This window comes from Simochromis diagramma, unplaced genomic scaffold (genome assembly GCF_900408965.1).
Source record: "Simochromis diagramma unplaced genomic scaffold, fSimDia1.1 OVJJ01000596.1, whole genome shotgun sequence".
NCBI lineage: Eukaryota > Metazoa > Chordata > Actinopteri > Cichliformes > Cichlidae > Simochromis > Simochromis diagramma.
In genome coordinates this window covers 1,376,126-1,393,600 of record NW_024387245.1, presented here as the reverse complement: position 1 = coordinate 1,393,600, position 17,475 = coordinate 1,376,126, and the positions used below count along the sequence as shown (strand labels likewise).

Below are 17,475 nucleotides of genomic sequence, written 5' to 3'. Positions count from 1 at the left end.
TGCATTGTGATTTTACTTGGATGAGGCATAGGCAGCTTCAAGCATGAGAGTCAAGCCTGACCTAAGTGGAAAATATAGAATTATAAGATTGAAAGGAAACTTGCAGATTTACAGTACACAGTTGTATGTGTGAGAATAATACATCACTGGACAAAAGTACCTGAATTTTCACAGCAATTCGTGTCAAAATTACACACCATAGAACAAGTCTGAGAAAACTGTGCTGCTGTTAACTTTTTCCTCCTCAGTCTTCCTGTGTAAAACATGGAAAGCAGCAAAGCGGATGACTGGAGGAAAAGAAGCGGAACATCAGAAACAGCGAGAGGAAAAAAACATGGAGAGAAAGGAAAGCGGAAATAAAGTTTGGGGTGTGTTGAGGGAGAGGAATGAGCAACAAAGGGAACGAAGGTTGGATGAACAGAGCAGTGAATGAGTACGTAAATATATTTGGAAGGGGAAATGAGGTCAGCAAATTGTGACTGCGGAGAGTGAAAAAGAAGGGGAGGGAGAGCAGCATGTATTTTTAATCTTTTAGTCAGGGGGAAATTTGCTGTTAGAAAGAGACTTACTCAGCAGCTCTGTCAGATGGTAAAGTTTGTTTTTTTTAACACCCAATTTCTTTGCTTCTTTTCTACTTAAAGTAAGTTGACATGAAGCCAGGTGCAGCACTTCGTATTTCCTCCACCACTTTAAATATTTGCATTTATCATTCTTTTTTTTTATACATTTTTCAATCAAGCCTGAGAGTCCACTGATACATTTGGTATACATATGATCAATCAAGCACCACTTATTTCAACAAAGTGTGCTGTGAGTTGGAGGTGAGGGGTTGGAGAAGTGTAAATCAATTTTTCAAGTTGACATTTTATTGAAACAAAAGCTGCTCTGTGGGTAATATGTGTGCCATTCACCAGTGGGCTCTAATGATTTGGAAAAAGGTCTAATGTCATGTTCTGAGAGCAATGTGTTATTGCTCACACACAGCACAACATTAAACTCACACAGAGGAGCTTAACTTGACATTTTCTGCAGTATGGAAAGAGAAAATAGACATGTTAGTGGCTGCAGTTGCTTGACTATTTTATGATATGGAAATCCCAGAAATATCGATTATGTCAGACGGTAAAAAAGGATTTTTCAGCTACAGTATTTTAGTCCCCAGCATGTATGCATACATGGTGCTGGTGTCCTTATAAAATGTTATACTGTCAATACAAAGCACAGCACCAGATGCAGAGCACAGCCACACAGATAACCACTGGAAGAGCAGGAATGAAGAGGCAGCAATCAGGAAACTTGAAAAAAAGTTTAATCAGCACGCTGCTGAACACTAATTGCTTCGGAGTGTGTGTGTGTGAACGCCTCCAGGTTTATTTTCCTCATACCAGTTGAAACAGAGACAAGCTACATGAAAAATTATGACGTTTTCTTAACCAGAACACATTTCGGGAAACATTGACACCATATTGCGTTTGTATCATATTCACTGTTGCCTAATAATCCACATGCGACCCCATTTCACAAAAAGGCTTCAGAGGGAGATTAAGGAGGTTTACAAAGCAAGCGTGACAACAAAATCAAACATTTTAATGCCAGTGAATCCTCTTTTCTGACAATCCTCGTTAATACAACAAATGCATTACATAGAATAATGCGTTTCTTTTCCTGGACAAATGGAGAGACAGACATAAGCAATACCCAATACATGGCATTTACATAAATCAGTGTCGCAAACGGCCCCTTTAGGTCTTACCTGTCAATAATGCCGCACATATCGATTTGCAGGTGACTGTAGTTTCCGATCAGCCTCTGCTGCACCTTGATCAGGTCCACTGGCCGGTTGTCCACAGTCAGTAGACGCATGCAGCCCTGGAAAGCTTTGAAGGGGTTCAAACACTCCTGGCTATTTTCTTCAGCAGGACAACCTGGACAGAAGAGAAAACATCAATCAGTAAATGAAACACAAGAGAAATCAAGCCATCATTCTACCATACCACTGTATTATTGTAGGGTTGTTGTGATTTGGCGCTATATAAATAAAACTAAACTGAATGCGCTGCGATGCAAGATTAGATTATATAGACAAAGATGAATAATGATGCATGTGTTTTATCGTTCGTTTCTCGCTTACCACCAAAGAATATATGACCTCCTGTGGTAATTAAAAATGAGGGGCTCGCGTGAGCACTGGCTCCTTCATCACCATCCACTGTGATGGTCAGACGTCCTCCTCCTGATATCAAGTCCACAGAGTGCCACTGACCATCATTCAGAGCTGAACCTGAAGAGCCACACATATATGTCTAAGTGTTTTTATGTTGATATCATGTTTCAATTCTAATTCATTGAAAATGGAAAAAATAGAAGATGGTTCTTGCTCAGGAATCTCTAAGTGTGTGATATTACAACTACTTTAACATAAGAACTCCCAACAATGCTTGACGAATAATTTGCACTTTCTCAAATGCCACACAGCCTATAACAGGACATAGTTTCATTCAGTTCTATTATCACTCCTGGAAGTAGTTTCTATTAGGAAATGGTGACACTTTGAAAAATCATGCAAGCATACAAAAAGAAGAATACCTAAAAAATACCTGTGTAATTCTCACATTTGAACACTCAGCCATCAAACAGACTTCATACTACAGACTTATTATGGTTCACTTTGGACATCTGATGTTTGGGAGTCAGTTTTAACCACAAAAATGTCTTTCTGGAGCTGGTCAGGATTTTGTATCTTGATCAGTAAATTTGGATGTTTAGATGATATCAGCTTGCTGCCTTCCAGTGTTTTGGGCTCAAAACAGAAATTTTTTATCACGATTTTTGATACTGAATTTCTAACATTAAGCTCCTTTTTTACATCACGGCTTTAAATTAGTCCAGTTAGTAAGTGCAGGCAGGATGGAGGCACCTGAGAAAGAGTTTAACATGATTTTGAGTCGTCAGACTGACCTGCGTTGAGCTCCAGGGGTGCCCTGCCAGACTTGTGGATCTGTAAATGTGCTCTGGCTTTGCTCAGGTAAAGCCAGACTCTGCCTTCTCGATTTGGGAGTTCAAAGGTCAGGAGCAGCCCGGCCTTGTTCCATGTCCGAAACTGAAGCCCCGCTGAGATACCCAGTGAATTTTGATCTATCCTTGGTAACCGAAGGAAACTCTGGGGGCCGGTGAACGTCATGGCAACAAAAATGGGTTCAGAACATAAAAAGGTCACATTGCCCTGAGACAGATGGAAAAGAGAAGAGGAGACAGGAAAATATATGAATAGAGAGAAATGAGTATAGAAAATAATCATGTCTGAATATAAATTAGTTCCAAGGCTGTCTGGTGCTACCCAAACAAACAAAGATGTCATCAGCAATTCTCCTTTAAAAAGCATAGGAGCATTACCATGATGATTATAGTCAGGCTTAATATAAGCACAGATCTTAGTGAAGACCAATGTCAGCCAAAAGATTTCTAAGGTCACACCAGGAGCAGAAGTTTGGAGAGGCAAGAACAGATAGCGAGAGAGTGAGAAGCAGGCTTCGAGAAGTGGTAATTGCAGTAAATCCACCGCTGGGGCAGCAACAGTGATACGTTCCATTCCGTGTCCTCTAGTGGGAATACTGGGTTTCTATTTTCAGTTCAGCACAGAGCACACTGACACTTGATCAAATCTAAAAGCTCTTTGTGGGGTAGTCAAAGCAATATAGAGTAATGCAGACTGAAGAGGTGAAAGCTAAAGATGGTCAGTTTTCTTGTACATATTGCTGTATCTTGACGAGATCTAAAAGCCACGCATACATTTTCATGTGCACAAACACACACACATAAGCAAACAAGATTAATAGGTGAATTTAAATTGACTGCAGATGTGGACGCAAGGTAAATAAAACAAGTAAAGTGCTGCATAAATATATGTGATGAGGCACTTTGTGACCTGCAGGCACAAGTACTTTGAGTGGTCACTAAAGACTTGAACGGCACTATATAAATGCCAGTATGTTCTCTTATGTGTTGCATTTGTAGTTTTCCACCGTTTTTACTAAAATATTTGTTTTTTACCCGACTTCATCATTTCAACATCCATTAAAATTGTCTCTACAAAGTGTGTTTGTAGTCAGTTTCAGCATCCATGCTCATTATAAACAAATATTCCACATTATGAATAGTTAGAGATTTGTGTAGATAGCAGAAGGGCCTCCAGAATTAATGAGAAAAAAGAAGAAAGTCAAACTTTCCTCTAAAAAACAGGACAAGAAAAATGAGATACAATATGTGTCCATGCTGTCAATATGTGTAAAGCATAGACATAAATGTAAGATCACTCTGCTAGTAATGAGTCTAGGAGGTGGATGCCATCCAGCCAAACAGGACTGGCAAGTTGGAAGATGATACGCCCCTCACAGAAGGAGAGAGACTCAAAAGCTATCAGTGTATCAACATCTGGAAGATTCAAAAGCAGCTGGCCAGGTGAGGTCATCATAAAACCATCACCAAGCATCACCAGAGAAGCTCTAACATTCAATGAAGGAAAGAGAAAGAAAGGACAGTCAAGAAACACCTGGACAGAGACCTCCAGGCAGACATCAAGAGGACAGAACTTACCTGGAGTTTAGATTGACTAGATGTTGGTCTGAGGTGCCATTTTTATCATAATAGAGGCCTGACAGAAAATATGTAATATGCAGAGAGATACATTGAACTATACTGAACTTTTTAAAACTAAATTAATTCCTAATCACATTTTTACATGCATTTAAATACATGAATATTGTGACATTATTTTTACATCTGCCCCTTTAAGAATTATTTATCTGTTTATTGTTTAAATCAAGTACTTTTACTTATAACTAGGTAGTTCTACTTTGACTCCTGTCTACACATTGTGAAAGATACACAAAATAGCTTTTTCAGCAGCACACTATGAGCAAGTTTACCTTCACTGTAACCCGCTGGTCTTTTTGTTTAGCGAGGTCTACCAGGTTCAGGCCATTGTAAACTGGGTTTTCTAGACAGCCATAGAATGACGTATAGCTGAAGCCCTGCTGTGCTCCCAGTATCATCTGTACAGGAGACAGAGTACACAAACAAGCAGATACAATAAAATGTCTGCAGCTGCGAGGTGGGTGTCTTTCTGCCATCTGTCTTTTCATGAGTTATCATCCTATCCTCAAATACATACCTGATCATGGTCCCAATGTGCAAATGTTGGTGAGATGTGCACCCACTCTGTGCTTTTGTCCACTGTGAGCTTGAGGTGATTGCTGTGATGCTCCACTGCAACGTGATGCCAGTGCTGGTCGTCTAGCAGGCTGCCCAGAGTCACAAGATACCGGCTGTCAGGAGACAAACTTTTTCCTGGCGCGTGGGAGGAAGACGAAGAATGACACGATCATGTAGTAACAGTGGTTAAAAGAGAGAACAATTGAATCTTAAAACCTTTTTCTTTACTGATGGCGATAAGTATTACATCACTGACTTTTCTTTCTGCAGGCTGTCAGGACCTTTTCCATGTAGAAACTGTTTATTTTAATTCTGTTTTCCTCCAAATGATTTCTGCAGTGAAAGAATTTGACTCTGACATATTTATTTCTAACTGCACAGCAGGAGCTATCGCTTCTCCTCCTCCTCCTCTCTGGAAATGAAGTTTCAAATTTCTCATCAACTTGAACTCCCCGCTGTTTTCTAGGTCTCTGAAGTGGTGCCACGGTGTCACAGTTTTCTGCCGGGGTTTATATCTTGGAAACAAAACCAAGGCTAGGTCTACATTTCAGAAAGAACCAGAAAACGCAGATGGCGAAATATTCAGTAATTAACACTAAATGGGGTAGAGAAAAAGAGAAAGAGAGGTAGATGGGTATAAAAAAAATGACCAGTGAAATGCTTCTGATTCTTTCTACTCCCCAAAGTGTCAGCAGAGTGAAGCACTTTCACTGAGTGATGGGGGAGCTAAATGCACTCTGTCATTAAATATGAATTAGATATTGTTTGAAAGGAGACTACTTTGTCTGTGTGGGGAAAGAAAGAATGAGTGAATGAGAAAGGGAGACAGACTGGGGCCAAGTTCACTGTGTTCTGTCATCAATCATAATTGATCTGTCAAACAGATAGTTGGCACAAAAGAGGGAGAGACCTGAGAAAGAGATGGGAGTAGTCATCACTGATCAGCAGACCGATGTCTGCACCGCACAAGGATGAAGAGAAACAGGGAAACTGAGCAAAGGTGTAGTCTACTGACAACTGTTTTTTTTTTTTTTTACTATACTAATAACTTGACCTATGTTTTGGGTAAAATATTCACTCACAAGCCACTTTACAACTGGTTCAGCTGCTCATTACACCAAATCACATGGCAGTAACTCTATGCATGTAATCATGTAGACATAGTTAAAACAACCTGGTCAAGCTCACAATGAGCATCACAGTGGAGAAGATGATTTAGGTGAGTTTGAATGTGGTATTGTCACACTATCCCAGGCAGGCTGGTTTGAGTATTTCAGAAACTGCTGATCTACTGGGATTTGTCTGCAGAACCATCTCTAGGGTTTACAAAGAATCAACAACAAATGCCTTGTTGATGCCAGAGGTCACGGGAGAATGGATAAACCGCTTCGAGCTCATAGGAAGGCAGCTCAAATAACCAAAACAGGACAACATCAGAGGGACAACATTCCTCTTCACCCTCTACACTGCAGACTTCTCCATCAACTCCCCACGCTGCCACCTACAGAAGTTCTCTGACGACTCTGCCATAGTCGGCTTCATCACAGGTGAGGATGACTCAGAGTACAGACAGTGGACTCTGGACTTTGTGGACTGGTGCCAGCAGAACCACCTGCTGATCAATGCCGGGAAAACCAAGGAGCTGGTGGTGGATTTCCGGAGACGCAGACCCACCATACTGACACCGGTGAACATCCAGGGAGTGGACATTGAGATAGTGGACTCGTATAGGTACCTGGGTGTTCAGCTGAATAATAAGCTAGACTGGAGCCACAGCACTGATGCTCTTTACCGGAAGGGTCAGAGCAGACTCTACCTGCTGAGGTGGCTGAGGTCATTTGGAGTCCAGGGAGCACTTTTAAAGACCTTCTATGACTCTGTGGTGGCATCTGTCATTTTTTACAGCGTTGTATGTTGGAGCAGCAGTTTATCGGCAGCTGAGAGGAAGAGGTTGGATTGGGAAGGCCAGCTCTGTTCTGGGATGCACCCTGGACCCACTGGCCAAAATAACATCTTTGATGGACAGAGTCTCCCACCCCATGCATGTAAATGCTGCTGAACTGCAGAGCTCCTTCAGTGAGAGACTGCTGCATCCTCGATGCATGAAGGAGCGTTTCCGCAGGTCCTTCCTCCCTGCAGCTGTCAGACTGTACAATCAGAACTGCTCCCAAAAAACATAGATGTTTACATCAGCGCTGTAACGTGCACTATTTTATCAACCGATTCACACTATAACCAGGGTTTGCCTCTTATCTGTATTTAATCTGTTTTTGATAACCATTGTCCTTGATGTAAATATGTAAAAATTGTGTATGTTTCTGTTCTGTGTCTTGTGTACTGCTTGTTTGTATATGTGTCTTTCTTGCTGCTGTTACATCCAAATTTCCCCTTGTGGGACAATTAAAGGATTATTCTAAAAGCAGGGAATGCAGAAGAGCATCTCTGAACACACAACACATAAATCCTTGAAGCAGATTGGCTTAAGCAGAAAAAGACCACACTGGATGCCACTCTAGTCAGTTTAGAACACAAAACTGAGGCTACAATCCACGCGTGCTCACCAAAACCTGACAACAGATGACTGGAAATATTAATAAAAAAGGGAAAAAAAGAACATGGAGGTAAACAATTCAATACAAGTTCAAATTGTGCAAGAAGTCAACTTTAAAAATGTTTTATGAGGAAGGAAGTGCATTCAGCACATTTGTTGAATGTATACATAATTTTTATTTACCAGAAAAGTTCACATGACATCTTTAAATTATTCGAAACAGGCCACGAAGATAAGCAAAACAATGTGAAACTCCTGAATTTTTTATCCCACCGTAAAAGCTTTTTCCTGTCCAGAAAATCCTTCTCTGGAATATTTGTTGTGTAAGTATCTGATGGACTTTTGGAAATTTCCCAGTATGACATCATCTTAATTTAGAGTATGCCCTCAGAATAAAAAAGATTTTTTTTACTGTGAAAAGTTCCTCAAAGCTGTTTTAATTTTCACATAGGTCCCTGTTTTAAATCATTTCAGACAGCTACCCAGGGCAATACCGCCTCATAATCTGCTGTCTACTTCTGCATTTCAGCACTTCGCTGCAGCTCTAAATCTAATTTTGTTAGAAGGCACTGATAGATGACAGACTGATATAATTGTTTCAGTATTTTCATTTTATTCTATTTAGAGTAAATGATTGAGACGGTGTGCACAATCAGTCAACACAAGCATAATGAACAACCTCGAAATGTGCTCACAACACAAGCTGCTGCTCCAGGAGCAAAAGTTTCTCAAGCAAGCAAAAAAAAGTAAGCAAAAAAGAAGGAATTACTTTTTTTTAAAACAAAACGGAAGCAAGAAACATAGCAAATCAAGTCGATATGAAGAATTTACAGTACAACTACTCTACTGCTGGATTGTTTCTGAGATGCATCAAAAAGTAAAGCAAGTGGACATGTACCCGAGTTGTTACATTGTTAAAGAATTGGCTCCTTTGGAGCATAAGCAATATGGAATATCCAGAAGATCAATGAACATATTCAGTAGTTTCTAAACATAGCAAGCAAATCCAAAAACATTTGGGCCTGCTCCAAACTCAAGACCATCCAAGTCTCACAGGGCTTACAGCTAATCAGTTTACAGTTGTGAGTCAAACATAGCCTCTGTGTCACTGAAATGATTCAGCTGTGGGCTGTAAAATTAAACACAGTCGGCTCCTTCTGACATGAGCATGTTGCTTCTTGGATGAAAGCTAAGCAGCTTATTTGCAACCCCGTAAGACTGAGTAAACCTGCAACGCCTTTGCATCAGTCAATACAGGCAGAGCAGAATAACAAGGTAAGTCAATATTGTAAGACGGTATTGAACATGACATGCAGCCCACCATTCACTGTGACAGCTGAGCTGGCAGAATGAGTCATCACCTGCATCCAACAGCAGGGTCGAGAAGAACAGCCACTAAATGACAGGAAATATTTAAATATTTTACACCTGTAATAATTCATCATGTGCTATAAAAAGCTCTGAGTGCTCATAATAATGCAGGCGATTCCCAGCTGCCTGTTGGGAGTAAAATACGACCAGTCACTTTTGACATGTTCGGCATTCTGATGTGCCGCCTAAGACTCCTCAGTTTGTCATTTTGATTTGTCACGTGTGCCTACATGGACAGTAAATGAACTGTACTCTGTTTGTGCAAATGAGCGTGAGTAAAAGAGACACACTTTATCAACAACTCTAAATGCATACTGTTGTGTACAGTTACTGGCCTTGGGACATGACCCCTCTGTTTAGTGGAACCTCACTATTTTGGGGAAGCCTGAAGGAGTCCCTTTTGGAGTTTTTTCCCCCTCTCCTGTGGTGCCTGAAAAAAGGGCCTTAAGTACAGCTTTCCTTGTTATTACTGCAAATATCTACAGTGTGTTTGTAGGAGCTATAGCGAAAACTCTGGGGATGTTGTCTGCTCATCTGTCATTTTCTTGATATTACATATTTCTGCAAAAAAGGCATTTATATTTTATACCTGTCTCCTAAGGGATTGTTTTTACATGTAGAAAACCTCCAATATTTCCATGATATATATGTATATATTTATATCTTATACCTGGTAGGCAGCTTCTTTATTTTACAAGAGAAAAGTGCTACATTTTTTAAGCAGCACTGTCTTCATTCTTCACCTAACAAAAACACTTGACCAGAGGGCACAAGATCAGTGAACAATGACTGCTGGCAGATTTGCTTTCACTAAATAATCAAAAGACAAAATAAAAGAGAACTCAGCTTAATTACAAGCTTAAATAGGTATGACCCTGAGAACTATAATCCAAGAATTTGATGAATGTATAGTAACCATGAAATGGGTTGCTTCTGGAAAGAACACATGAATTTTAATGAGCCAGCGTATTTATTCAAACTGGGCTCGAGAGCTAAGCATCGTCTGTTAAATACTGCTGAAGGCTGCATTGTGAACGTGGGCAAATAAAACTCTCAATCTAATGCTGGTACAGGTGCAAATCAGTCAGTTATTACCTTTGCTGTAATTTGGAAAGTTAAACTTTTAAAGAAGTGCACAGAATGACAAATGGCTGAATTATCACAGAGTGATTCACTGGGCCAACAAATCTGATCAGACATAGCACGGCCAGCTCTGTCCATGCAGTTCTGTGAATATGTGCAGAAAAAGAGGGACATCCAAAAATGCATGTTTCAGCCATGTGTGAAAGTTAAGCTACACTGTCCTTTCTTCTCTTTACCTGTGAAGTGTTTTGAAGAATCTCCTGTCAGTTTTTTTACATTAACTCAAGGTTTGATCCAAGGTTGATCTTTGGTTGGTGTAAAAAAAAAACTGCTTTTCAAATGCTGTCATGGTCAAGAGGTCAGCGTTCAAAAAGCTCTGTCATCTCAGTCAACTTCAACCTGATTTTTGAATGTTTTCATAGTGATTATCTCAGTGGGCTGCATGCCTTTTGCATTTATTCTTTTCAGCATCTTGGAACAAACCCACAGATCGAGGATGGATTCTGGATGAACTGATGTTTATTCATATGCTCTCTAAAGAAAAACACATTCAGCAATAAAATTTGCTTTGGGCCAAAATTCAAACACAAATCACAGAGAGCTGCTTCAGACAGCAACTTCCACCAGAAACTCACGACAAAGTCTCATATCTGTGTAGCAGCTAAAAGGAAAAAAAGGGAAAAGATCGTGTTACAAAATTAACCTTACTGTCGCCATTCCAACAGTGACATTTTTGTCATGGCCAAAAATGTTTTTGAATGAACTCATTCAAGCTTGCATGTCCAAAAAGTGAAAAAACATAAATCTATTATCACACAGTTCTTTAAAAACCTTCAACAAATTTAAGCAATCTGTGTTGATCATGTTCAAGCTGAGGAATTTGTTTTCGCTGCAGTACAATCAGGAACTACAGTTGTAAATTAGACATTTCAGTCAGGTCTCATGGGTCAGCATAACTTTGAGACCAGTGTAATTCAAGTGGAATAATGTGTTGCCTCTCACCCCCTATGTTTTGGAACTTTACTACGAATTTCACAGAAATGTATATTTTTAAGTTGTTAGTTGTATATGCAACCTGAAAGTATTGCTTTCAGGTTGCACATATATAGGAAGAAGGGGGCAAGTAGGTGGGAAAATAATGAGAGAGAATAGGACAAATAAGCACAGTCCCACAGTTAATGGAAGGTAAATGACTCAATTTCAAAACAAAACATAAAAAGAAAGGCAAGCAGAGAACTGGAATGACATATTCAAAGGATGGTGATAAATTACTAATGCAGAACTGTTAAGGCAGAAGAAGAGACTGAGTGCAGAGGGCAGAGGGGCTGAGATAAACCCAACCACAGCAGCCAATAAAATAGGGAGTGGAATGACAAAAAGTAAAATACCAGAGAGAAAACATGCCCAAAAAGTCAGCTAGCCAATCAAATATGGACAGAGTGGATTTTTGTTTTTAATTGAGGCATAACCGAGATTGGAGAATGACAATAATAATAATAAGTCCCTATGATGACATACTGAACCCAGATAGGATCTAGGATATTTTGATTTTATCCACATAAAAGCAAAATGAATATCCTGTTTAGTGAAATAAATTAAACGAAACGCAGCAGAAGTATAAAGGTTAGACGTTTAATTAAAACCAGAGAATTACTTGGAGGAAGATCTTTTATGAAATATTACTGTACTACACGTGGTAAATGTAAATTCAGCATATCCTGTAGTGATGAACTGAAGAAGCATAAACCATAGATAAATGTGTTCTTCTCCACCATAAAATCTCTGGGATAACATTAATAAAGCTGGCAAGTTTGCCAACCAAATGAAAAACCAATAAAATAAACCATTGAAAGGTTATCTTGTGGCAGCTGCTTCTTACTTGAGTTTTTCTTTAAAAACTATATATATATATATATATATATTACAGTTCTTTTAATATTATCTAACATAGCAAACTTCTTTGAAATAGCAGTGTGATGGAATAAAATATTATGAAAAAGAAAGTTTTCTCATGACTCTGTGCAATAATGGAAAAAACAACCATATTGCTTCCAGAGGAATCAAGAGGGTAGGTAGCAGCCAGGTGCTACTAATCTAGCCCACCTAAGTGATCATCATCAGATGTGACATCATCACCTCCATAAAAGCAGAGGTTTTGGCATTCAGAAAAGACTGAACAAGTATGGTTTGGTGAAAACCAAACACAGCATATCAGCACCTTATACCAACTGGGCTTCTTTCTGTCATTGAGTCGACCATGAACTTTTCTGAGTATCAAAGTACTCTAGACTCAAACATGATTCCATCTCTTATTTGCCAGACAAAGCTTGAATGATACTGGGTCATGAAACAGGACAATAGCCCAAGCACATTAGCAAATCTATAACAGAATGGGTCATGGACCCCTTGTTGATCCTCTACCTAATCACATGAGCCAAGGTGTGAAAACGGGTGTGGGTCACAATCAGCCAAGGTCTCGGGTAGGGATGGGTATCCGGTGTTCTGACATAAATGGTAGTAACCAGACCGAAAAGCAGCGCACATTTCAGTGCTTTATTTCGGTGCTTTTTTTTCCCTGAGATGTCATACACTTTTGATTCGAGCCAATCATTTTCCCTTTCCAAGGATAGTAGGCGGACCCAGGTACGTACGTTCTTTTAGAGCAGAGCTACAGATTAAAAATGCCCAAGGCAAAGCGGTCAAAAGTCTGGCTGTACTTCACAGTAAAAGATACAAAATCAGCAGCCTGCAACAAGTGCTTTAAGCTGATACTGTGCAAAGGAGGTAACACCTCGAATCTGATGAAACACCCGGCAACGCATAGTGTTTTTTTAAAAGCCGAGAAATGCACGTATTTGATAGCTTGCTGCGAGACCTCACACTTAGCAGCACATCTACTGCGGGTGTGGTGCCTGTTATCAGTCCCGGAGTTAGCAACATTCCCCAAGAACCCGAAGGCAAGGCAAGGCAAGGCAAATTTAATTGTATAGCACAATTCAACAACAAGGTGATTCAAAGTGCTTTACAGAGACATTAGAAACAAAAACAAATAAAAAGCATGATTTAAAATTGATTAAAACAAGCAAACAAACAAACTAACTAAACACACAAGAGGAGGAAGAGGAAGAGGAGGAGAGTCCTGGCCCCTAGCCCTGCCAGTGTAGCAGGGATGACAGATGATGATGGTAGCAGTAGCCGTTCTTCTCTGGGTGAGTGGCTTAATGTTGTTCATGTGTAATTTACGTTGAGTAGGCTAACCACGTTATTAAATTAATGCATGTAAGGTGAACTAGCAAACACTGTCATAGTTACATGCAGCTGTCTTCTTGTTTGATGGCAGATACTCCCGTCACCCTGGCCAAAAAGGCTAAAATGACCAAAGAAAAAGTGGAAAACAGCTGAACATAAGAGGTTTTTGGACCAATTTTGTGTTCTCCATTCTATAAGCACCGGTTCGAGCACCGTTTAAGCACAGGCACCGTTTCAAAAGTACCGGTTTGGCTCCGGTATCGGATAAAACCTAAACGATACCCATCCCTAGTTTTGGGTGAACCCACTGTGAAAGCTAGCCTACCCTATCAACTACCCTATCATGTGATTTACTAAGATCAATTGGCCCAGGAAGTGAGTGGGCGTTAAGGCCCACTCACTTCTGCAGAAGGAAGGGATCTCCCAGAAAATGAATCAAGGTGTTGCAATGGTCTAGTCAAAGTCAGACATCGATCCAACTGAAATGCTGTGGTGAGAACTTAAGAGAGCTATGCATAAATGAAAATCCACAAACTTCAAGGAGTGCTGTAAAGTTGAGTGGGCCAGAATTCTAGACCTTGAATGATAAGCCCTGACCTTGAAAGTGAGGTTTCCCTTGTAGTGAAATTTGTTTTCATGTTTTTATATTATTATTATTATTGGGAAGTCTTTGCTCTTTTCATCTAAGAGTTAACAGGTGTAAGATTATGCATATACACAAACCCCTCTGTCTAATAACAATGATGACCAAGCAACGTTCAAGAAATACATCCACCAGAAAAAGCTGCAATGTCAACACAACTTTCATTTTATAGCTACTAGTAATTCACCACCAAAATGTTTGTTAGTTCTTTTAGTTTCTTCAATAAAAACAGCAGCACAGGCAGTTTCCACACTGCATGAATAAAAACCTCAAATTTGTACCTTTTCTGATGAGCAATTGAAGTTTTCCTTTTTCTAACTCCAAGGTGAGGCTGTGCCCGTTCTGTCCCTCTGCGTGAAGCAGTATCCCAGAGTTCTTCAGGGTTTTAAACTTCAGGCTGATGCTCTCACTGGACATCTGCCTCGGCCTGGGAGTCAACCTGTAGATGAGGCTGCTTTGGCCATTGAAACTCAACACGTCAGAATCTTTAAAAAGACACACACACACACAAAATCATTACCCTGGACTCAGATGCTTGTAATTGTTATAATTCATTACACTCATTAAATATTTAATTATGCAACCCTGCTTTCCAGAAATCCGATCTGATATGCTGCACATTTTGCAATTTTCTGTTGCAAAACATACATTCTGGATTCTTCATCTTCTACCTGCAGTGTTCATATACATATAAAATATTACAGTAAACGCTTCCCAAAGGCAAATTAATATTTAAGCATCAATAAAAGAAGAAGAGAAGCTAATATTCAAATGATGTCTGACTATAGAAAGCAGATTAATGACCACTGTGCAGCTTTCATGTCACTCTGAAGAAAATTATACACTAATGGTGAAAGTGTTGCTTAAGAACACAAATCTCTAGCCTACAGTGTCTCTATTGAAGCGTCAAATTAGAAACGCCAACTCAGACACATGAGTTATTGGATCCAATGCATGTGAACTTCTCAAAGTGACAGAAAGGCTGAAAGCACCAGAAAAAAAATATGCCTTGAAATTGTTCAAAAGTTTGTCTGTCAGGGCTGGTATATTATATGCTTTACATAAATCTTCTTTTCTACCACTGTTACCAAAGTGTGTACCCTGAAGTTAGTGCAGGTAAAAAAAAAAAAACAACTGAAAAATTAATTTAAATTCCTTAATAACGGATTTTAATAACGGATATTAATAATTTTAATAAGTAAATAAAATGAACTCATATAAGATGCCCTTATGTGGGGTAAATCTTTGGGGATCTGAAAGACTTTTGTTTTTTTATTTACAAAGTGGGAGATCACATACAGTTACAGAGTTACAGAGTTGTGAGGTACATAGTGCGGAAAAGTCACAAAACGTTTGTGCACTGCCAGCAACATGTCAAAGTCTAATTAAACCCATTAGCATCAACACCATTAACAGTAAAGCTGCAAGGTTATATTTTCACACCGTGCTGAACCAGCATGGCCATAGCTCTGCCCTAACCCTCTCCATCCACACTTCCTCTCAGCAGGTGTTTGGTGAGCTCCTACTGTCTGTTTCACCTGTGGCTCATTTCTACTGTAATCAGCATTGATCTGCCACCTCTTCACCAACCCCCAAGGTACATTTACATCCCCTGTTTTATGTACACATTGTTTTATTTACGCCTTTTGAGGAAAGAAATCTTTGGTAAGGTTCCAAAGGTAAAAGAAATGAAATTTATTGTTTAATTCTAAGAATTGGTTAGCAAATGCATTGATGTCCAACCCTTTCACAAGGCTAGATGATGCAAACCTGTCCCTATTAGATGCTAAGCATAACAAAAAAAAAAAGAAAAGAGACACTGAAAAAAAAAAACATTTTGGTATTTTACCCCCAAAATATGCTTCAAAGTCACACAAATGGGAATATACAGTAGATACAAAGTGTTATATAATTTTTTCAAGATGCAAAAAAAAAATTAAGTGTCTAATCTACTGCTCATGCTTTCAGTTAATGTCTGTAAGTGTAGAGAAACAAGTACTGAAAAACAAAAACTGACTGTAAGGACATCCATAGGTTTCCAGTCTGAGTCCAATCCGACCATTTGGATTCCAGTTGAGAGGAATCAGGCGGACGTAGCGAGCGATCACTTGGTGCTCTAGCTTATGCTGAACCACACTGTCTGCATTACTGTTACCTGCAAATGCCTTAAAGAAAACAAACAAAGACATAAAATCACAGTTAGCTGGTTTTGTGGCTTTGCATTCATGCATCAGTCGACTCATCTTTTGTTTGTGAGACACTACAAAGATAACTAAAATTTCCTCCTGTGGACATTTATTGTAGTAGGATTCTTACAGAAAATGAACATTTCATCTCTTCATTGAAGCTGAACTACTATCCCCAAGGTATCTGTGAGAAGTGATGTGTTTGATTTTTCTCCTAATGGAGGGAATATTGTTGAGATAGGGCCAGGTTTCTGGTGAATGGTTTCTCAATCAGGTAGAAAATTAGATTTATGAAGCAGTAGTTGTAGTTTTATGTGCGTTAAATGCTTTGGTAAACATGTGGTCCGTGGAGAATAACATTTATTAACTTCTGCAATCCTAAAACAGCCTGTCTGCATTTTGTTTTAGCGTTTCAGCTTCAACTTGGACTTAACGTGATGCATTAAAATTCCTCTATGTACGTTTTAAACCTTTAGCTGACTGTTTTTCTTTTCTTCTCCCTCCCAGAACCCAACATAAGTAAAAGACTTTTAATAAGTAAATGACTTCCATTATAAATTGCAGAACCTAGTCTGTTTTTCCTAAAATACAAGTGCTTATGCTTTTTCTTAATATTCCCTCTCTTGGTGCTTTTCAATTAAAATGTTTCACTTGAAAGGTTACTTTGTGTACCTATTCTGATCATTATTTTTAATTAATATGCAAATACTGTAAACTCAACCTAAACAGCAGAATTGTAGCTCTGCGAGGAAATAAAGGATGGCTCAGTGAGCAACGTCCTTCACATGGAGGACATCTGCCCAGCTGGAAAGCCCTTAAACAAACCATTCAGTCCCCACTAGCTCGAGGCTCTGACAGGAGGGTGTGGAGCATGAGGTTAGCCGCTAATTCAAATCACTGCATTGGACTTCTTGACCTTGTTTGAAGTGCCAGGTAGGTTTGGTTAGATAATAATAATAGTAAATTATTACTCAGGTTATCTTTATCTTACATTAACATATGTATGATGATCCAAAGGGAGCAAATACTTCTTTCATAATAACTTGTTTTGTGAGCTGCAGTAGGTTTTTCAGCTGGTTGTGATCAGCTCATATTCACTGCTTTTTGAGGCATCATCACCTTAAATATAGACTCATATCTAATACCCTTGATCTACATCCTAACATTTGACCATGAATGCC

At 39.3% G+C, this 17,475-nt stretch overlaps 1 protein-coding gene across 1 annotated transcript in view; it reads right to left on the bottom strand.

Annotated features, from left to right (window-relative positions):
* Nucleotides 1-17,475, bottom strand: part of LOC120714413 (contactin-associated protein-like 4) — a 78,449-nt gene that overhangs the window by 29,069 nt on the left and 31,905 nt on the right. Inside the window, exons 4-10 of the mRNA XM_040000611.1 lie at nucleotides 16,126-16,273; nucleotides 14,390-14,593; nucleotides 5,171-5,346; nucleotides 4,926-5,051; nucleotides 2,959-3,223; nucleotides 2,132-2,281; nucleotides 1,754-1,925 (exon numbers count right to left, since the gene is read on the bottom strand). Coding sequence (XP_039856545.1) covers nucleotides 1,754-1,925; nucleotides 2,132-2,281; nucleotides 2,959-3,223; nucleotides 4,926-5,051; nucleotides 5,171-5,346; nucleotides 14,390-14,593; nucleotides 16,126-16,273 — 1,241 coding nt within the window. The remainder of the gene's footprint in view (nucleotides 1-1,753; nucleotides 1,926-2,131; nucleotides 2,282-2,958; nucleotides 3,224-4,925; nucleotides 5,052-5,170; nucleotides 5,347-14,389; nucleotides 14,594-16,125; nucleotides 16,274-17,475) is intronic.